The sequence below is a fragment of the Rissa tridactyla genome, chromosome 2 (assembly GCF_028500815.1).
Source record: "Rissa tridactyla isolate bRisTri1 chromosome 2, bRisTri1.patW.cur.20221130, whole genome shotgun sequence".
Taxonomy (NCBI): domain Eukaryota; kingdom Metazoa; phylum Chordata; class Aves; order Charadriiformes; family Laridae; genus Rissa; species Rissa tridactyla.
In genome coordinates this window covers 24,666,173-24,688,302 of record NC_071467.1, presented here as the reverse complement: position 1 = coordinate 24,688,302, position 22,130 = coordinate 24,666,173, and the positions used below count along the sequence as shown (strand labels likewise).

Here is a 22,130-nt window from a genome sequence, read left to right as displayed (position 1 = left end):
TTATAATTTTATACTTTAAAACATTTGCAAATTTTTCTTGCTCTTTGTTACATACTCCTTCAGATGCTCCTGAAGTCAACATGTGTTCAAATAATAATATTCAGTTATAAAATAAAAATTTGCTAATCAATCATGAGTTACAAGACAATTTTGCAGCAAGATGTGTACCAATTGCTAAACCCATGGAGAGTCATGACAAGTTCCCAGGACCACTGACATTGAAGCAGCAGCTTCTCACATCATCACATCACTTCAGTTTAGCTCCAAGAAACTGGTCCAAATGTATGTAAGACAAGAGGCAAAAAAACAAGAGACAAGCAGCAGAAGGGAGAATTCACAGAAGGCTAATTTTAGAGTCCTCCAGAGAGACTTAGCAAAGCACCAAAACCAGGCTTCTGCTTTGAATCTTCCACCACAGCCACCACTTTATCCACAAAGTATATAAAGAGAATTTAGAGATATAAATACTCCTCTCCTCCTGTTTTAACCACAGAACTTGACACTAAAAAGCCACTGATGATATAACGTTCTCATGCAGTATGAGAAAACATATTACATCATTAAAAGAAAAGCAAATTAACAACATACTTTTCATGGTCCCATCTTCCTCTTCATCGTCATCGCTATTTATTACCATGGTCCCCAAGTCCGATTCTAACATAGTACTGTTGTGTTCAATCATTGTCTGAGCACCTTCACTCATAGTGCTTGTGGCCCTCATGGTACCGGCACTCTCCGAACTGGTCTTCACCATGGTGTGAGAGTCCAGCTCATCTTCATCCTACGAAGAAACATTTGTGAGAATGCAGCACATCATTTAAAAAAAACAAAGCTAAGAAGCAATCATTTAGATGCTTATTCATTAGTTTTATATCTTCATGTGACCTAGATGTACTGCTAGACTTCCCAGTTTAAAACTTAAAAAAAAAATACAAAATAAAAAATGTTCCATATTAAGGAAGAACAAAAACTTTCTTCCTTCTCACAGATGTACAGATGTTTCTGGATATACCAGAAACGTGGCACACTCACCCACTTTGCATCAGCAGCCAGTTTTGAGTAGCTCAGTGATTTTCGTGACCCATTATATTTTTATTCCAGTGTTTGGTTACCCATTTTTATTCCAGTGTTTGGTGAAACACTGGCCCAGGTTGCCCAGAGAGGTGGTAGATGCCTCATCCCTGGAAATATTCACAGTCAGGTTGGATGGGGCTCTGATTATATGCACAACATCACAGCATTTCAGGAATAATGTGATGGACTATACACATTTTCTATATGAGTAAAATCTATTACCCAAGGAGAAATAAACAAACAAACAAACATTAACAAACAAAAAACAAACCATCACCAACCAAAAACCTAACCAAACCCCCCCAAAAGAATAAAATCTAAAAAATTCACCCATGCCCCAAAACCTTTTAAGGTCTTGCATTTTCTATTTCTTACTGAACTTTTTTTTCCTTTCCTGTTATTCCCTGACACAGCAGCAGACAATTTGCCTCTAGTACAGACGTAAGTGCAGGAGCCAGCTACATTGCCGGAGTGCCTGTTTCTCTAACTGTTGGTCTAAGTAGATACTGAGAATTGTAGTTAGTAGCAACACCAATACACCAGCTCCCAAAAATTATTCTATTACGTCTCAACTAAGAGACACAAAACCAGATCTAATTTTGATTCAGAGAGTCTGGCTAACAGCAAAACATACTGAAACCAGGCTACAGATCGAAATCTGTGATTAAAATTTCGAATGTCAAAAGAGTCATTCTTTTCCAGATTATAATTTGTAAGAATATAAAAGTTCTTCACTTGCATTCCTTCTGGGTTTTCTAGTTGCATTCTAAAACACTACGTTTAGTACCCTACCCTTAAAAAAATTATATTTCCAAAGATACAGATAGTTTACAGCTACAGCACTAGAAGTCTGCGCCAGTAAATAAATGAGAATATTTTAGTACTGCTCCTCCTGGTGGCAACTTTAATTTTCTTTCCTTCCCCCCTTCCCCCCCAACATTCTTGCTAACCCTAGTGATTTTTACAAGTTATATTTTTCCCTTTCTAACATGGGCGATCAGAAAGTAAAGTCCCGAAGTGTCTTTTTGCATTGCATTTTAAAAGTGGCAGAACAATTAAGTTATTTCCAAGTGCTTCTCTCAGTACTGCAATACAACGCAAAACTGACTCACAACATACTGCTATTTCTCCTATTAAGCGCTACAAATGTGGTGTGCCTAACATACAGGCAAGCAAATCTCTGAGCTTAAGGCACAGTTACATTTTATTTACAGGTTTCCTTGACTAATTAATATCCACTTGCAGTGCCGATGGTCCTAAACTTACTAAAACTGAAATAAAAAATAAAACAAATATTTTCCTGAGGCTTAGAAGTTTTATTTCAGAAGTTAGTGAAAACAAGTGATGGCTAACAATAAGAGCAAATATGAAATGGAGTCCTAAGTGACCATTTTCATATCTTCTGCTTCATTAAAAACATTGATATTTTATTTATTCAGTCCAATCAAGCACTTGGATTTGTACCAAAGAATAGCACTTCATTTTCCAGTCTAGGAGCATCAAAAGTACTCTTGTCGTCCAGGAAAGAGAACGGTCATCTTCTATTACCTAGAAGACTAAGGATCGGAAAAGTCCACCTCTGTACTAATAGATTAGTTGTCCCAAAAAGGGAAGTACACGACAATTTTCATCAATAGTGTTCTCCCTCGATCAGGAACGATGCACTGAGAGAGAGAGCAATACAAATTTTTTTAGGGGCCTGTGCACGCCCCAAAATAATTAATTTTGTGGGTTGAGCCAGATTGTTTCCAGAACTATCATTCCAGTATTTCTCACAAATATGTGATTTAGCTAATACAGCAGTAGACTATACTGTACTTACAAAAAAGTAACTTTATAAAAATATGCAGTGGATCCACGTTATGTGCACATTTATACGAGAGATGAAAGCAATTCCTTCGTACAAACTCCGATTCATGCTTTACGGTTTGTAAATACTGATATAGAACCTTCTGATCTGTTGTTAACAAAGGTAAACTCACTGATCTCACTGATTAAATAAAAACAAACACAATCTCAATTTTAACCAGGAAAAAAATATACGGTATTAAAGCTGAAGTGTCATGTTCTCATACTGTTTATGAAGACAGATCCAAGAATCAAGCAATAAAACCAGCTAACTCTGGAATTAAATTGTCTCCCATTCTCTTGTGTACAAAGTAGTAAGCACCAAACTTGTATTTGACAGGGTTTTCTGACACACCAGTAGACACCAACAGAAAGAGCGCACGAGCGAGAGCACTATTCTCTCTTGAAATGCTACAGAAAATACAATAAACTACAGGAACTCTGAACAACATTACAGCATGAGGTAAGCATAAGCAAAACACTGCCAGTACCCTGCAACTCTATGGAACAAACTGTTTGAATCTCCTTATTTACTAAAATAAGTTAGAAGATCAGCAAAATCAACCCTTAAAGCATGAAAATGCAATCATAGACACTTGATTATCAGGACAGCCAATTCAAAAAGACTTCAGCGTAAACAACATGCAAGACTTCACAATATGCTTCTAACATAAAAGATCTCTTCACCACATGAGAAGGTTTCTCAGAAAAGATGGCCTCGTACATCAAACCTTAGTCTACATCATTACAGAAGCGAATGAGCTGAGGTGGTAAAGATTAATGGATTTTTCTGTTGCATTTTTAACACCCATAGGAGAAAAAGGGATGAAGACTGACTGATAAAGAAAAGACTAAACAAGACATGCAAATACTGCAGCTTGTCTTCAGAAGTTCTGTAACTATGGTTTGTGCCTGTAAAAAGAACACTAGAGGGCACCAGAGACAGCTAACTAGGCTACAATACATTAAAGGAAGATTTACACGCTGGCAAAATTTAGTATCCTGTAAAATAATTTCATTTACTATTAACACCTCATCATCACCTTTGAAAAACGTGGCTGTAGTCACAGCTATCTTTTTGTAAAAGCACTGTAGTAGCTACATAAACACATAATATAGTTTGGTCAAGAACAAAGATTTTGTAAAAGTTCCTAACATGTACAAAGCCCAACTACAACCCAAGTATAGGCTTAATACTGAGCACACACTTAAGCTTAGACCCATCGGCAAAACAGGTAAAGGCTTAACTCAAATCCCATCAAATTCACCAGACATATGTCACGAAACAGTGTTTAAGCTTCTTCTCTACTTCCTTCTAATTGATATACCTAGTAACAACAACTTGCTGTTCACAATCACCTTCCTGTGTTTACTCTTCCTATAATCAGCTTCTGGCTCTAAACTGCTGTGGATTTTAACAATGTGCTCTTAAAAAGCTGTTTATGCCCCTTGGGTAGCTATATTTCACTCGACAAAGTCATCTTTACATATTTCTAACTTAAGGACACTTAAAAGGACTTCAATCAAATTTAATAAACACATATGTTAAGTGTTCTTTGGCTTAAAGGAAAAATGCTATGAAAACAAAGTTTTAACACTCTCATGCAAAGTTACATATATATACATACAGATACACAGATATATACATAAACACATGAAAGTAAATATAAAAACCTTCAGAAAAATACCGCCTCACGTATCAGATTTAAAATACAGAATAACTCAATGACCACTAGTTCTTTAAAGTAACTGCATAAATACTGTAAAAATATAAAGGAATACTTATAGCAGTTATTTCTTAAGGTCTCAAAAGACAGACACCAACTTCTCATAATTAATATATGATTAACCAAAGAAACTTTTGTATGAATGAATACATACACCGACATCTAGGAATAATTGATTATTGATGGTTGGCTAAGTTGTTGATAGTTGTCAACCACTAAGTGTCTAAGAAAAGCAAAAATGGAGCACTGAGGCAGTAACTCCTTGCTTGACTATTCTAAAATAATTAAGGATTCTTCACGTAATAGAGACATTAAAATGTAAAAGAAAACATACAGGAAGAGCTGCTTGTTAGCTCATTCCTGTAAAGATCCACAGAAATAAATATTTAGACATGTTTCCTGTAAGCTGCCAGGCAACGAGTTACTTTACATTCCCATAATACAGCTGCCCAGGCTCAGCATCCAATTCACATCACACTTCAAAAAATGCACGAGAGAAGAGATCGGTCATGTTTAGTAATGCCTAAACCAACATTTAAACTTTGATATTGGGATTAACCTTCTGTAGAATACACCACTTGCAATTTTTGCTTAATTAAAGAAATCTGTACAATTACCTCAGCACCTATCAAAACCTGTCAGTTTGTCAGAAGGCATTCTCATCACACCAGCAGCTTTCATAACAGGGACAAAACCAGTTCAGAATGCACTATTTGTAATGATATTATGTCTCTCTGGAAGGATACAGACATGAAGACTGTATTCAACCTGAACTGATCCTGAAAATTAAGCACATAATTGTGAAATCTTTGCATCTGATTAATTCTCCAAATTCACCCACTCTTCTCCATTTTACTTGCAGTTGTGTAAGTCACTTACAACCTGAGTGCCCATCACAATACATATATGGCTTTCAGAGGGAACTGAGGCTATGAAAAACTTATTCAAATGTAATTGTTAGGGTTAAATCTGGTTTCCTTACAAAAGGAACAACACAGTTAGAACATTTTATACCTTTCTTCTTGATGGGTCCCAAACATATACCAGTGAGTAACGAGCACAACTGCTCACACTTTACATAGGAAATTCTTGGGGGTTTACATGAATAAAATCCATGCCCCCAAAAAGGTTAACTGAAACCATTCTTTTTCAGTAGTATATGGATCCCAATTCACTGCCCATGAGAGACCTTTAACATTGATAGATTCTACTTAACACTAACACCAATATTTGCTCTTGCTTTTAGGTGTTATTAAACATTCATTTTTCCAGATACGACTGTGCCTTTGCACTTCTCTGGTGAAAACTTCACAGCAATGTCATTGGGAAAAATCCACTTCTAAGGTATTATTTTCCAAAATTTATGTGCTAGGTGGCTATTGCTTTCCAACTGAATAGTGACTCCAATTCCATATACAATCTGAAAACATTTATAGATACTAAAATGTGAAGAAATATATGCATGACACTGTGGCTGCTACTACACAAGGTATCATAGGGACTGTCGTTATCTCTTTACAGAACTTCTGCCATCATTGCACGTTATCAAAACCTGTATTATCATTTGAACTGCATGTTCATGGAGTCATACAAACTACACACAAGCGGCCCTGTATTTCTTCAGGGTTCTGTGGAGATTGGTACATAAGAAAGAGGAATGTGCATTGGTTATTTATCTTTACACTTGAATGCTGGACTGCTGACTTCATCCACTACAGTATACCAAACTGGTACTCATATTATCTGTTTCCCTTTCCAGAAAGGAAAGAATAAATACTCAGTTCTAAGCGTAAAAAAGAATTGGTTAATTGTTTTTCTGGCAGTTCCCCAAACAAGTTCTAAATTAAATGAAAGACATAACCTTTGATCTTATTTTGAAATTAAGCATTATTTTATATATGGGGGTGGGGAGGTGGATGTTATTTGTTTGGGATTTTTTTAAATGACTAACACAATGCTTTAATTTTATTCTTCTGGTTTTTATCCTGCGTTCCTTTAAAAACTTGTGGGTCCATTGATCAATCTCTGCCTAGTACACTTTAAAAACTAAAATCTGTGCTGTCCATAATTTCACTTAATTCAGGCCTCAACCGCACCTACAGGTTGCTCAGGAGTCTTCTAGCACACAGTACATGAATAATACAAATTCAGGAAACACGGTACAGAAAACTTCTCTGATTAAATAAAAAGTAACAGTTTATCCTGATGTTTCCTAGTTTGGCTGGCTTTGTGCTTTTAACTGATCAGAATCTTTAGTGACTGCAACAGTACAAGACGCTGGTGTCATCCTTCAAATGAATCTGGAATTTCTTACAATGATGTACTGCATTGAAATTCAGTTGCAAAACATGGGAAGTCTGTATTATAACCAAACTATTATATTAAAACCAGTTCAGAACAAGATTAGTTCTGCATTGTGACAACACGAAAGCTATTCATAGGTCACTACCAAACATGGAGTTTTGACAAACTGCATTTGTCAGCAAGGAAATTCCTCCTCCTCACCTCACCATCAGTATTCTTCATTTCACTCACTTGTACCCTCACTCTTTCTATTGAAGCTATGTATTTCCAAACTTTTTTCACTCAAGGCTTACCAAGCAATACAAAATTATTAAAGGCATGTATTTACCAGTAGCAAAAGTCATACTTACTACCAAATATCACATTAACAGCTTTAACAAAAGTAAAAATTTCAACCTAACTACAAACCTTATCACAGACTATTATTAGAATCATAAAACCATATGAAAATTTAGGGAATTGAAACATCTCAGCAGCATAAAAGAACATTAACAAAAATATTTTTTAAAATAGGAACGAAAATCCCTTTTTACTTAATCTTTTTATAACAGCAAACTTTTTCAAAAGTTTAACTATTCAATATAGTCCAAAATACCTGGACATCCTCTTGTCCATTACAAGATATTTTTGTAGTAGTAAATACATGGTAGCGTACAGTCTTCCTTCAATAAAGCTGAAAGAGCTAAAGGGAAAAAAGGCACAAAAGCTCTCCAGAATAATCTCCAGGAGTAATGAAATTTATCTATCCATGATCAGGATAAAAAATATGAAATTATCACACAGACAAGCACCACTTTCCACTTTGCCAGACGCACCAGCTAGTATTTCCCTTTTGTTTGCTCCACTTACAAGTGGCATATCTTCTTCTTATCTTTGGTCTTTCTCTACATTTGGAACTTTCCCCAAGCTCAAAGAGATCTATTCCTTCCTCCTACTGAAGTTTACAAGAATGACACAAACTATTTTTAAAAAATATCCATTTTCTCTGCCACAAGCAAAGCTGGCGTTTGCTGGAGAACTACAGTTAAACTCTCTATCACCTTTCCACGGTATTACAAACACATCCTCTGAATTATTGTCACTTCAAGCACACACGTAGGTCAGTAGCAAATATAAGACAGTCTGACTTACCTTAGCTCGCAATGAATTTGACTACAGACTATTTGTGTAGCCTAGTCTATTACTGGACCTCTCTCACAGCAAACAAAACAGACATAAGATTGTAAGGATTAACCTTTCTGTGTTTTCCCAAAGTAAAACAGTCATAATAATCTGTTAAACAGAATTAGAATGTGTAGTTCAAGCAGGTACCACCCCTTAACAACATACAGTAACTACCCAGTTGAACTCTTAAACTTGTCTTCTTATGCTCTAAAATATTAAGGGATAGTTTGCATTAATCTCTTTTGTGCTTTGTATTCAGCCTACCTTCAGTGTTACTTTAAATCCATCCTTCAAAAAGTTTACTTTGTATTAAAATAGACCCAAAGAGGCAGCCAGTTTATCTTGTTGAGGAAGCACCTACTTAGCTCAAAAATGCAACCGCAAGGGCTTATCTAATTATGTCCAAATGCAATATATTATGCATTCTATGCTCAGGATCCATCTCTCTTAACATCTCCTGCAAACTTAATTTGGTATTATTTATTAATTTTAGTTGATCAATTATAGCCTGTAAGTCAGCATCACCATAGAAAACTAAAAAGCAGTATAAGACATCAAATTACTAAGGATGATAACACTATTTCTAAAAGCACTTCAATCATAAAATCATAGAGTTGTTAGGGCTGGAAGGGACCTTAAAGATCATCTAGTTCCAACCCCCCTGCCATGGGCAGGGACATCTCCCACTAGATCAGGTTGCTCAGAGCCCCGTCCAGCCTGGCCTTAAAAACTTCCAGGGATGGGGCTTCCACCACCTCTCTGGGCAACCTGTTCCAGCGTCTCCCCACCCTCATGGTGAAGAATTTCTTCCTCACGTCCAGTCTGAATCGTCCCAGCTCTAGTTTTAATCCATTCCCTCTAGTCCTACCATTACCCAACATCCTAAAAAGTCCCTCACCAGCTTTCTTGTAGGCCCCCTTAAGATACTGGTAGGCCACTATAAGGTCTCCTCGGAGCCGCCTTTTCTCCAGGCTGAACAACCCCAACTCTCTCAGTCTGTCCTCACAGGAGAGGTGTTCCAGCCCTCTGATCATCCTCGCAGCCCTTCTCTGGACACGTTCCAGCACGTCCATATCTTTCTTGTAGTAGGGGCTCCAGAATTGGACGCAGTACTCCAGGTGGGGTCTCTTGAGAGCAGAGTAGAGGGGGAGAATCACCTCCCTTGACCTGCTGGCCACGCTTCTCCTGATGCAGCCCAGGATACGATTGGCTTTCTGGGCTGCTAGTGCACACTGACGGCTCATGTTGAGCCTCTCTAGGATACTATACAGTATAATGTGCATGTTCAATGTATTATTTTTTTTTAAAATAATTCTGAAGTCTTTTACAAGTACAGCAGTACAAAGGGCTTGCCCTAACAAACACAGCCGCCTTTTCAAAATGTCCATATTGCTAAAGTTTTCATGCAGACTCTGTCATCCTTCTTGCCTATTTGTCATCTTAAGTCTCATATAGTGGTCTCTCCACTCTAAGTAATACAACTACAAACGTTCATTTTCCAACTTTTCCCCTTCTGTCTTTCATTATGCTGAAGTCATACTCTAGTTTTCATTTTTCTACCTTTCCTTTCTGATCTGACTAATCTCATTGACAAGCTATCTGTCTATCTCCATCTGTCATTTCATTCTGTACTGAGAAGTCAGCTCCACCTCAAACTGGCCTCTTCTGTTACTCACCTGTTAAGTTTTCCAGCCCCTTTATTCTTTTGTCAGGTCCCCTGCTACTACCAGCAGGGCTGCTTCTAGCCATCTGCAAGACTGCCATTACTGTCCTTTAAAACTCCTCAGCATCATGATCCTGACAAAAAATTGAGCAAGGTATGCTAATGCCAGAGCTTCCCGTACTGACTAATCTTACGTCTCCTCTGCCATCCACTCTGACCTTCTGCCTTACACTTAAGAGCAGAGTCTCACTGTCTTTTTAACTCATAACCTATTCCCCAACTGCACCACAGAAGTACACAGCAAAATTCCCCATCTACTGCAACGGTAACACAAATAACGGATTCGTGTCCCCGTCCTGGATTTGAGGTTCCCTTATATTAAACACTGAGTGATTTGGTGGGGAAGTGCAGCAGTACATTCTGACTTTTGTACCCATTCAAGAAGCATGAGGAGTTGCTAAATGCTTCTGCAGTTGAGGTGGATCAAACTTGTGTTGTACCCTTCCATGCAGCAGTGGGACAGGAAAGCTGTACAGCACATTCTGAGCTGGCATGGATTGTTTCATCCCTGCCTGGCAATTTGATTCCTCATCTGAATCTCAGACTAAGTAATTAGATGTCATACCCAATTTTGGGTTAATGCAAAAGACATCAACAACGCCCAACTGTTTGAGGTCTACAGTTCTGAAGGCAATAGTAGGGAGGAAAGCATGCTAGTAAAGACATTAGTTTTTTACGTAGGTAATACATCAGTCTCTTCAGAGATCAACTATTCAATATATCAAGTCACAAACATCAACTCTGCATGTCAAGTCACACATCTCCACACAGGAAACATTTCCTAAAATAATAAAAAAATAATCCCAACCTTCCCTGTCTGTTTTATTACTGACTAAGCAAATACAATCCAGAGTAAACCATCTATAAAGTAAACACAAGCTATCAATACTCTTAAAACATACTCCTAGAACAGAAAAACATCCAGCAAATGAAAGCCATACTGTCTGTTGGGATACAAAACACAGAATCTGCTTGAAAAGTATTCCTATATATAGATCATCACCTAAACACTCCGTAACTTATAACAACGGTTCTACAATTTGGGATAGGGCAGACTGCATTACTGCACTGCTCTTCTCTGTTTGCTCAAAGCTGTAAGATTTCTACTAACATTCCAGTCTCCATCTTCTCTGTGTGTTATTCCTGAATGACCTTGGCTCCCATTGTAATGTGTGGCAACACACTTCTTTGAAGCACATACTGCTGTGTTGCACAAGACTGCCCTAAAACAAATCATGTAGGGAGAGTAATAATGCCAGGAACACTGACTTATTCCTAACATTGCCAAACAATTCTAAATACAACCTACTTAATCACACGACCTGCCTCTCTCCTCAAACACGCTGACAACATCATCTGAAGAATGAAATGCTGTCACCTTTTTCACTTCATAGGGATAACTTGATTCAAACCATATTGTAATCACTACTTACTGTGTTTTCTAACTATAAAAAAAAGGCTAAGTGCCCTGAACCGAAAATTAAACCACTTGTCTAGAGCCCATATGTGAAAGTGGAACCTTAACAGTTTTGAGTTGTTGGGCTTTTTTTATGTTCGTCTGAACAGCTGAAGTTGACATAGCTTCTTTTCCCACCTCCTAGAAAAACTTTTCACTAGGACACCTCATGGAATAGCGCTGAAAGCTGGCTCATACGGCACTACTCACAGCAGTGTTACTCATCATAAATAAGGGTGGAATACTCAGCCCTCATGGGCTAAAAACCAGGTAGAAACCTGTTAAAGAAAAGTATTTGAACACAAGTACAGGAAATAGGGGAAAAAATGCAACTTACTTATAAAGTACAGATAGTTATAGGGAAAAAAAGGTACACACCGAATTTTCTTCCTCCTCCTCTAGTTCTCTCTGCTGTTCCTCATGTCGCTTTGCCTTTATCTCCATAGCTTCAGTGATCAGGTCCCTTAAAATTGAAACTGGCTTGGCGTTCTTAATAAATGTATGCTAGGGGAAAAAAAATAATTAAATTATATAACATCATTACAATAGTTATGCTTCAGATGAAATTAGAAGTATTATTCAAAACCACAATTTCAGTGATAAATAGTATTTTACATTACACAATAATGAAAATCTACACTAAAACAACATACGATATCTTTTAGCTGCTTCATAACTAAGATTTTACCAAGATTTTTTATTTCTAATAACAACAAGCCTTCAGAAATGTAATCATGTAACAACTGTTTTATAGTTAGAGACATAATTGTCCAAAGGAAACATGCAGTAAGTAGTAAATAAATAGTGTGTTGATTGTCTGACATAGAAAAACAAACTTTTTCAGATATTCAGTTACAGAATTTAATTAATCTTAACAAACTGACAGCATAAATTAGTGGCTGTAAGCAGAGCAACTATGTTGGCCTGTACTTTATATACCATAAAACATTTCTTGATCTATGATGATGAAATGTGGAACAAGGAAAGAAATGTTACTTTTAGCAGGAAGACTAATTTTTAATTCAAGGCCATTTAAAATATCACTTCTTCCTTTAAGACAACATGTGCACGATACCATTTACGTTCATTTTGCTGTCTAGTAAACACCTGCTGTTAGAAAAATTCTGATTTTTGCATCATTGTATGCAAATATAATTTAGACAAAACATAACTCTAAGCACCTCAGAAATGTATCATTAGATATTAAACAATTGTTCCACAAAGAACAGAACTGATGAAGCCTACTGTCCTACACCTATTACCTTTCTTCTCCCTTGATATATTAATTCAATCACTGTCCTTTTTCCTCCATGATCTTTCCCCACAAGCAGTACTTTCATTCCCACTCAGACACACCAACAGCACCTCCAGCTCCATTACACATGCTCCCAAATCCAGCTAGGGGAAAAGGCAACATGTACTTGTGCTGGACGCAGTTTTCTGGCCAGTAAGCATGTGGAAAGAAGAACACTGAAGCTTCTTTTTTTTTCCCCCCTTCTTACTTGCATACATTAATGCAAGTCTTTTCTATCCAGCTGCTGGTCTTCAGCTAACCATACGAACTTCAATTCTTTAAGGTCTCAAGTACCGATTCATACATCATATGAAAATGTAAAACTTTCAATTTTACTCTTTTTGCGGCCTACATTTTGGTGTTTTCACACAAGTTGTGAATTTGATGATCTATTACTGGAAACTACATTGCAAAATTTTCATGTTCTCCTTGTAGTGGAGTTCACTGGAATTTAAATTTTAAAAGATGCTATTGCTAGCTTAGAGACTAGGATGAGTGTCTTACAGGTAAAATTTCAGAAGATCAGATTCTTATGTAGACTTAAGAACAAAGAAACTTAAGAATAGTATTTACCGATAAGTAGTGAAAAGCATTAAAACAACAATAAATTATCCAAAAGTTTAATGAATTAGGAATCAGGAAAGTAAAAGGAGCAAAGGATCTAGCAAAATTGTTCACTTCTGTCTCATTATCAAGCAAGCTTATTTACAGGAAATGCTAGATTCCATTTCAATCATCATGGAACCTATTATAATTCTAGAAATCATTTTTTCCCCTCCTCTTTCACTACCTTTGTTCTTATTTTTTTCCTTAGTTACTTGTAGGCTTATTATGACAACTCTGAAGGCAGTGGATAACACAAATACAAACTAAAATGTGCATCCCCTGTAAAATTATGTCCATTTCATGAAGATTAAATCTTTCTTGATGGATTAGCCCCTCCTGTTTCACTTTTTTTAGTTCTTTGAAATCTCCCCGCTTTATTTCTATCTCAGTACCAAAATGGTGCAACTGTTAAATTTCTGCAACTACTAGAAGCTCAGGTCAGCGAGCCGGCAAAAGCCTGGCACACCCTGCCCTGGCTCAGGTTGCAGAGGGCATACCGTCAACTGCAGCTCAATTTAAAAGTGCCACTTGGTATAACTCAGCCCAAGAACAAACTCCTTATACTGTCCCTCTGCATCAGATCCTTCTAGGACAGAGAGCAACCTGTCTGCTTAATTTGACATAACCAGAAGGGCAGATCAAATATACCCCATGGGTGGTCCACGCTGAGGGGTAACCTGGGCTCAGTTCCTTTATTTAATACTTGCCTAAACCCAGAGATCTACTGAGGGCTTCTAATCACAAAGCAAGGATCCTATTTTAACAGCAAGAACCAGCCCTGAACTACATAAAGAGCAATTAATTTTTAGAAGCGGCACAGGAGAAAGAAAATGGGGGTAGAGATACAGGAGCTGACAGAGAAAAGACCACAAAACAGAAAAGAAATAAGGCATGATAATAGTTAAAATGAGCTTTGCCCTTAGAAATTTTCACAACAGTTCTGGTTTGAGACTAGAGGAAAAAAGCCATAAAACTTGCATTTCCTCAGTAACTTAAAGACTGACCTGTAGCAGCTGTGTTGCTGTAGCTCTTTGTTCAGGATTTTTCACTAAGCATTTCTTCACAAAATCTGTGAATTCATCAGACCAGAGCTCTGGCTTCCGGAAGGTTGGAGGGGGATTTGTAGGAATCATAAAAATAGCCTAGATAAAAATCAAACAACAATAGCAAGTTTAAAACAAAACACATCATCATAGCACTGAGGCCAAGTAAATAAATTGCTTTATCCACCTTTCTTATCAGGCTAAGAATCTGGAAGACAAATCTTAAGTAAGCTAGGATTTCCACTCGGATCGAGATTCAGGAAGTAAATCCATCTGCTACTAATGTAGCTACTTCCCATTAGATTTTCTCTATTTAAACTGTACCCCATTGAGCACATCACTCTTTATTTTATCTATTGCTGTTTATCAGTCTCAAGAGAGGACTTTGTTCTTTTGGAAATTCTTAGTAGAAATGGCAGCACTACTTGTTTAAACAGACACAAAGTTGCTGTGAAAAGCTACATTCACCTTCTTTCTTAACTGCATTTAGTTTTATAGCAAAATTGCTTAGGAAATTTGGTAGGATTACTGTTTCCTTTTGCATTCATAATTCTTCAGATGTAGTTTTTAAAACTTGCTTTTCCTAATAAGACTTAGAAACATATGCTAAAAGACCGAAGACAACACTAAAAGATGACAAAAATAAAATAATCACATAACTTGCTTACTAGCAGCGAGAATTTGAAATTGAAGAGACAGCATTTTACCTATGCTATATCTACATTTCACACTGTCAAGAACCATATGCAGATATATTTTTCAATTAGGAAAAAAGATTCATACTATATTTAAAAAAAAAAAAAAAAAAGTTTGTCCCACTTAAGATTATATATATATTGTGCCATTTTCTTTATGGTTTTTTTACCAGGTTTTCCTCTAATTATAGATTTACAGCTGTAGGGGGAAAAATAGCAGTATAATTCTGAGAGACTACTGTAAAATAATTGGGAATTTTGAACTTCTGTATGTCATATCATTGCTTAAGATTTACACATGACAGCAACACACTATTCAGAACTAGGTCTATTGACAGAAATAATAAGCTATTATTTTCTTCTAGAACCAGGTTCAATCAACCATATTTTCCAAAGTGAAAGGGAGTAAAAGCTCTTTGTCTGTTTTTCTACAAGGACAGGCAGAAATATGTACTCAGAAAAGAGGAAAATATTTAAATGAGAGCTTATGCACACTGTTAACATAGTAGAGGCACCAGGAGCCTGTGTCTGAAACGTGGGGAGAAGGGAGAGGGAGGTTCCTGAGATTTTATCCATAGCTTCTTAAGAAGTCTGACTGGCCTTGAAAATTGGGTTAACTTGTTCAAACCCTATTTCTAAAATTCTTGTCATACACTGAAGAAAAGCAGAATCCATTCAAAATGATGCAAAAAACTGCTTATCATAATTTTAATGAAAAATCATATCAGTACTGAATAGTTTGCTTTAATTCCAATACTTAACATTTACAAAACTCATTTCATTATTTGTCTAATACAAAAATTACAAGAAGAAACCTGGGCATTTTGTTTACTAAAGACATACACTATAATAGCTTTATATTTTCAGTGGGCAGCCATGCCAAACTAGTATATGAAGTCCGATAGGAAACGTGGCACTCTATTACCCTGTAATTGGCCTTCCATACCTCACTTGTGAAACAAGATTAATTGCCAGTACAAGTGAAGTACTTCTACTATAAAGCAGTGGCTAACAAATTCAGCTGTTTCTGTCCTTGAAAGTAACGATCTCTTCCGAACTTTGAACTGATGACTTTTAATCTTATCTTTAGCTACTCTTAACAGCTAGTTCTGCAGTAGCTATTGAAAACACGCAGCTGTAACAGGAGACTAGTAACTTCTGTTTCTGTGGTACCAAAATGTATACCTCCTGCTTGATAATAAACATTGACCTGTCTCTCCGCAGGTAAGCAGAGCTTATTTTCAGAGTCTTACTCAGCTCCAGTGTTCTAGGAAAACCATTTGCCTTTGACAATTATTTTCATCAACTACACAGCAGTTAAGAACCACAGCAAAGAAGTGACTTCTTTATAATTCACGAAGGACAATCAGAAGAAAAAGGGAATTCATGAATCATTCTTTTATGGTAGGCAATAAAAGTCACGAAAGGAGATATTCAAGCGCTAGTGTTAGGGCCCTAAATCCACATTTATGCTTTGTACGTTTGTTGAAAATACCTACTTCAAAGAACACGTGTATTTATTTAATGCTTAAACTGTAGGCTTTTCTAAATCTTGATATGTGTCATGAGCTATGTTAGCTGAAAAAAAGGAGAAACAAGATGTGGTTTTGTACTCCAAGAAAACATATAGAAACTACTTATTCCAAATGTCTAGTCCAACTTTTTAACTACGCCATGCACTTGTTAACGTGTACCTCTCCCCCCAGCTCTCAGCACTCCCTTTCATTAACTAGCCTGAAATGCTGGTTTTCAATTCCATCTTGCCCCTCTACTTCCTCATTTTGACTTGCATAAAAGTTAAGCTCTTTCTCTCTTTCAAATCACTCTATGATTTAGCTTGCAACTACTTCTGTTTCCTTCCAAGAAGCTTGCAAAGCAATCACTGGAGAATTATAAAATTGGTCCCAAATCTCCAGGAATAAAAACAAAATGCTTATCGACAGGAACTTATTCCTCATTTTTGCTTCCATTTCTTGTCAAATACATCTTTTCTACCCTAAAAGAACTCTGTCCCATTTTAAAGCAAAACTGAGCTATTTCAGTCACTCTGTTCCATGAGTGTCAAGGGAAGCAGGAGACCTAAGAGACTTGGTTTTTTCATGCTTCTTTCATCTTACCCTATATTTCTCCAGTCCCTGTAGTAATTTTTGCCTCCACTCCACTTGAAATTTTCTCTAGAAGTTTCCCACAGCTATTGCTATTAGTTCAGCTCTCGCAGTAGGACTGATGGCAATGCTCATACAGCCAGTGTTGGGCAACTGTTGCTTAAAAGAAAAACCAAATATCAGCTACCATCCACCCAATTACATCGGCTGAATTGGCAGTAACGTCTGCGGGAAACATTAGGAGGAAACTGTTCAGCAGAGCGGGCAGGCTCTGACATACTACAAAAGAGCTGGGGCTAACACCTCTCTCTCTCCCACCTTCAACATCACCTTCCATATTTCCCTACATACCTGAGAGAGACTGGCAAGTCTTACTCAAGTAACACATCAAACATACAGCCACGGTGTTAGATCATATGACTCAGTCTTCAGTTTTAACCAGTCATCCTTTACCAAAAAAAATAAATTAATCTCTTAAGCTGCAAGATGGCTCAACCAGTGTTTGTCTTCACCTGCCTGTAATAGACAGCCCATTCCAAATTTGTTCTGAACTGGCCCTTCCACTCTGAAGCTTGAGCCCATCTCTACTTTGAATCATCTTTCATACACTGCTCTGAGGCAAGTCCTACACCCTGAAGTGAAACCAGGATCCAAGGGAGATTACAGTACATACGTGACAAAAGATGGAGTGGAAGATATCTCACCCAGGGCAGCTTTCAGCGGGCAGTTCTAAATTGGGCACTAGACAATCTAACACAGTTTCTAACATAACTGTTGCCTGGAAGCACTTACCTGCCCGATAACCAGGAGTTACGGTTAAGCTGAATACTGGACTAAGGACCAGGTCTTAAAGGAGAGCAGAACTGCACGAGTCAGCACATTACTTTCTTTTTATTATTCTTAAAGGGCCGAGCATTTAAAATGAAGTCCAGGCTGAAAACATATTTTTTGTGAACGTTCCTTTATGGACAATTTTATTGGCGTGAAAATGTAATCAGATGAATTATGAAATGCCAAAAGAAAAATGAGACCCTCACATACTGCATTTGGGATTTCCTAATCAGAAAATCCTTGTAGCTCATTCTTCCTGTCAGTCAAGGTAATACATCTGTATTTCACACAGCCCACGAACACATTAAATGATCAACAGTAATATGGTACTATGTCTTTTGGGTTTTAACTCCTTGAATATCTTGCTTCTATTGCTTAGCTTAAATAAATGACTTTTAATAAATAGCAGGAAATTAAAAGAATAACTTTTACTGTTATTATTTGCCCAGTATCATGAATGCTACTGAGGGTGACAGCAAAGATTTTTATATTGTGGCAATTTTACAATTTTCATGCTGTGAAGCTCCATTGCTAGAATCTACAGAGCGAAACTTTTTTAGAAAGAGAGTATGGATACAAGACACCCGCAGGCCCTTTGTGACTCCATAATTATGCTACATAGTTTATCAACCTACTGCAGAAAACAAACTCCAAAATACATTTAAACTCAGTAACAGACTTTAGAATACAAAATCCTATGTAAGGTTGAGGGGGTTTAAGTACTGAATACTGTAACATTTTATTAGTTTTAGAGACAAAGAATCAGCTAAAAGACATATCTTCCTCTTTGTGACAGATGCCATAGATCTTCCCTCCCTTCTTGAATAGCCTTCAAAAAGGCTACTGAAACACCACTAATTATTCAATTACACAATTCAACAGCTGTCTAGAAATGAAACACCAGCATGGACAAGAAGGATGAGTATGAGATATTAACAGGTTCTACATTGATTTTGCTTTGTTGAGTTTGTTTTGTTTTGTTTTTTAAATTCAGAACTACAATATTGTTACAGCAAAGTTTTTCGCAAAACTTTGCAACAGTGAAAAAAAAGTTACTGAACAACGCCTTATGTGTTTAAAGACAAGGAAGTCAATTTATGATCTGCTTTAGGGTAGATAATAAAATTAATTGTTAGAAGCACCCTAAAAATCACAAGCGTCCTCCTCCCATCTGCAAACACAGTAGTTCATGAAGATCTAGTACGCTCACACTTTTTGTGCAGAATTACAAACAAGTCTGGTTCCATCAGACATCTATCAGATACCTGATCCAAGGAGATTCTCAATACCCCCCAAGTTTGATAAAACCCCTAACCGGAATCTGGATGTGTGATTAAAAATACTTGAAAAGCTTCATTATCTTTCTGTTTGAAATATTACTTCTGTTGAAGCAGCTAGTACCAATTTTTAGTCTTTTCAGAAAGAAAGATGTGGCTTCCCAGTCACACACCAATTCTTATTCATCCAATTTTATCTTTCTTTTCTTGGTGGTAAGTGCTGTTCTTTATTAATCTCAGTGACAAGAGCCATGTGAACTACAGCGACCAAGACTCACTCAAATCAAAACTCTGCATCCAATGGCCCATGCAGTGATATTTTCTTCTTTTTCAATGCCTGTCTCATACCTTATATATTTCTAACAGAAGTGACTTGAAGAAACGCACTAAAAGAGCACCTTGATTTCAATTTCGCACAGGAAAAGCTGAACACTTTACTCTGAATTACGGATTAGAAAAATACAAAAATTGTCAAATAAGTTTCATCCTCTTAATTTATCACTAACCCTTTTTTGAACCTGTGTGTCATAAGAAGCATTTACTGAAGATATGTTCAGTGAATAAACTCTCCAGACTGATCTAGCCACGCAATGGATAACTGCTTCTCCCATATCTTTGCTAAAACACATTTTTGGTTTAAGCTAAAATATTGAGGAAGCTGTTACCAATTTAGGGGGAAAACTGTCTGTTGAAGTTACTTATTTTTCAGTCGACTTTAATAAGGAATTATCAAAAAAAAAAAATTTGGAAATGCCATCTGAAGAAAAAAACAAAACAAAACAAAAAAAACCCCAAAGAAACAAAAAAAAAACCACCACAAAACAACAACAACAAAAAAACCCCACACACAAAAAAAACCCAAAGCAGCAATTATATTATTTTGAAAGCTACATCATCAAAACAGGAAGGAAACACTTTTATCCTTTCAGTCCCTTACTGAAAAACACCTACTCCTAGCAATAAAATTACATTTCCAACATTAAGCAAAAACTTTAAGATTCCCATCACTGTTCAACCAAAAAGGCACTTTCTTCACTGGGAGTCAGCAATGACTGTTCATCCAACTGAGTAACAGGATGGGAATGCCTTGCTGTTAACATCCATCTGCCTCACAAGCTCCCAGCGAAGCACAGCTAGAATTACCAACACAGGCCCAAGCGCAGGAAGGCGAAAGTGGAGATTTAGTCCAGAGAACTTCTGGACATACAATAATCGATACAGAATTTTTAATGCTAATGAAGGGAAATATACATAACATTTAACATGTAATTCTTTTGTGCTCACCTTGATAGTTCTTTAGTAGTGACCACTGATTAAATCACATATGCAATACTGCATACAGTAAAAATGACATTAAAATTATCTTAGGATAAAAGGACAGACACCTCACATATTAACACTAGGAGCACTTAAAAAAAAATACAAAAAAAACAAAACTCCAGAATAGGAAAAAAAAAACCCACCACAGAAATGTTACCAGTGGTTTAACAGCCATTCACTGTCACAAGCTTCCCTCTGGAATGACGACCTTTGCTGTTCAAAGCAAAGTATGATGCACTTAAGATGTAAAGTAATAAAGTAATAAACACAGAGAAAAGATACATAATGGAAAGAATAATCACATGATTAACAGCAAAGATGGGTTACTGAAAGATAAGCCATTTATATTGACCTGTATATTTATTATTCCTAGTAAGTTCATAACATTTTGACAGCGTTACAATAGGTCAAGAATGTAAAGATACCAATCTCAAACATTTTGCAATAGTAATGTGATTGTAAATCTGCTGAAAAGAATCAACCCTTGCCTTGTTAGCACCGTCACACAAGAGAACTGTGCCTCAAGATTCACCTCTGAACTTACTCTTCCTACTAAAGGTGGGAGTTGAACTTGATGATCCTTATGGGTCCCTTCCAACTTGAGATATTCTATGATTTTGTGATACTTCCTTTAAAAAAATTGCTTAAAGTTTCAAAAGAATATTACAGATCATGTGTTCTGTGACAACAGTTTGAAGAAATTGGCATTCTAAGGTTGTAATTTCCTTCAGTTTGGGTGGTTTTCTACTGGTTTTAAATAAGCCCACTTATACAACTGTTTTTTAAAACTCATCACTTACAATAACTTTAAAGCTCTACCATATCCTGAGACACATCTGCACTGGTATATTTAAAAGGCAGAATTTATTGCACTGGCTGTTATCCAATTAACAAGACAAAGAGCAAGCTCCCCATGCTAACTCATCTAAAAGGCTCTTGTCATCTGCATATGTCTGTTCATTATCAAACCCTTTTTTTTGATGAGTAACAAAAATATTTATTACCACTATTTTTTTTTCCAGAAATATCACCTCAGCCTGCTGTCCTATGCCAGTTAGTTTACCAATTTATCCAGGGGGTTTTGTTTTGTTTTTGAAAGTTTCTTGATCTCTCATAAGTGATCACTTGTACTACCCAAAGAGATCTGTAAGCAACTCAACAAATGACTTGATGGAGTTGTATGAAAACAAACAACTCTGTTTATCTGCAGTGGCCTTCTTTTGTTTGCTTACTTCTTCTTCCTCTCCGTTCAAGTCCAGCAGACCTATCAATATTTCTCCAGGCTTTCTTCCAACATATTTAAATAATTCCCTATGATTTGGAGAACTTTTGATGGCTTTTGCCTGTAGGTTTTTTTGACTATCACCTTGTCCCAACTTTCCATCTTCTATTTTAAAATTTAATGATTTGAGATTTTCTATCCAATTCAGTAGGGCTATTTCAATTTCCTGAACCAAACTCTTCACCACAAATTATTATTGAATTCTGCCATTCAACTGAACGTTGTTCTCCTGCTTCCTTTTTGTTTAGAGGCATAACATTCAAGTTCCCATTTCATCTGCAAGGTTACAAACTTATTTATGTCACTGAAGTTACAATAGAAGAGACAGCCAGCACTCTGATCCTCAAAATTCTCCCCTCCCTCAACTTAGATAGCAAGCCT

General features: G+C 36.7%; 1 protein-coding gene across 2 annotated transcripts in view; it reads right to left on the bottom strand.

Moving 5' to 3' along the window:
* Nucleotides 1-22,130, bottom strand: part of STK3 (serine/threonine kinase 3) — a 146,512-nt gene that overhangs the window by 62,031 nt on the left and 62,351 nt on the right. For both annotated transcript variants that reach the window (XR_008464652.1, XM_054189723.1), the window contains exons 7-9: nucleotides 14,201-14,338; nucleotides 11,675-11,800; nucleotides 589-781 (exon numbers count right to left, since the gene is read on the bottom strand). Coding sequence is in view for 1 of the 2 variants with exons in the window: in XM_054189723.1 (XP_054045698.1) it covers nucleotides 589-781; nucleotides 11,675-11,800; nucleotides 14,201-14,338 (457 nt within the window). In the remaining variant the exon portion in view is untranslated. The remainder of the gene's footprint in view (nucleotides 1-588; nucleotides 782-11,674; nucleotides 11,801-14,200; nucleotides 14,339-22,130) is intronic.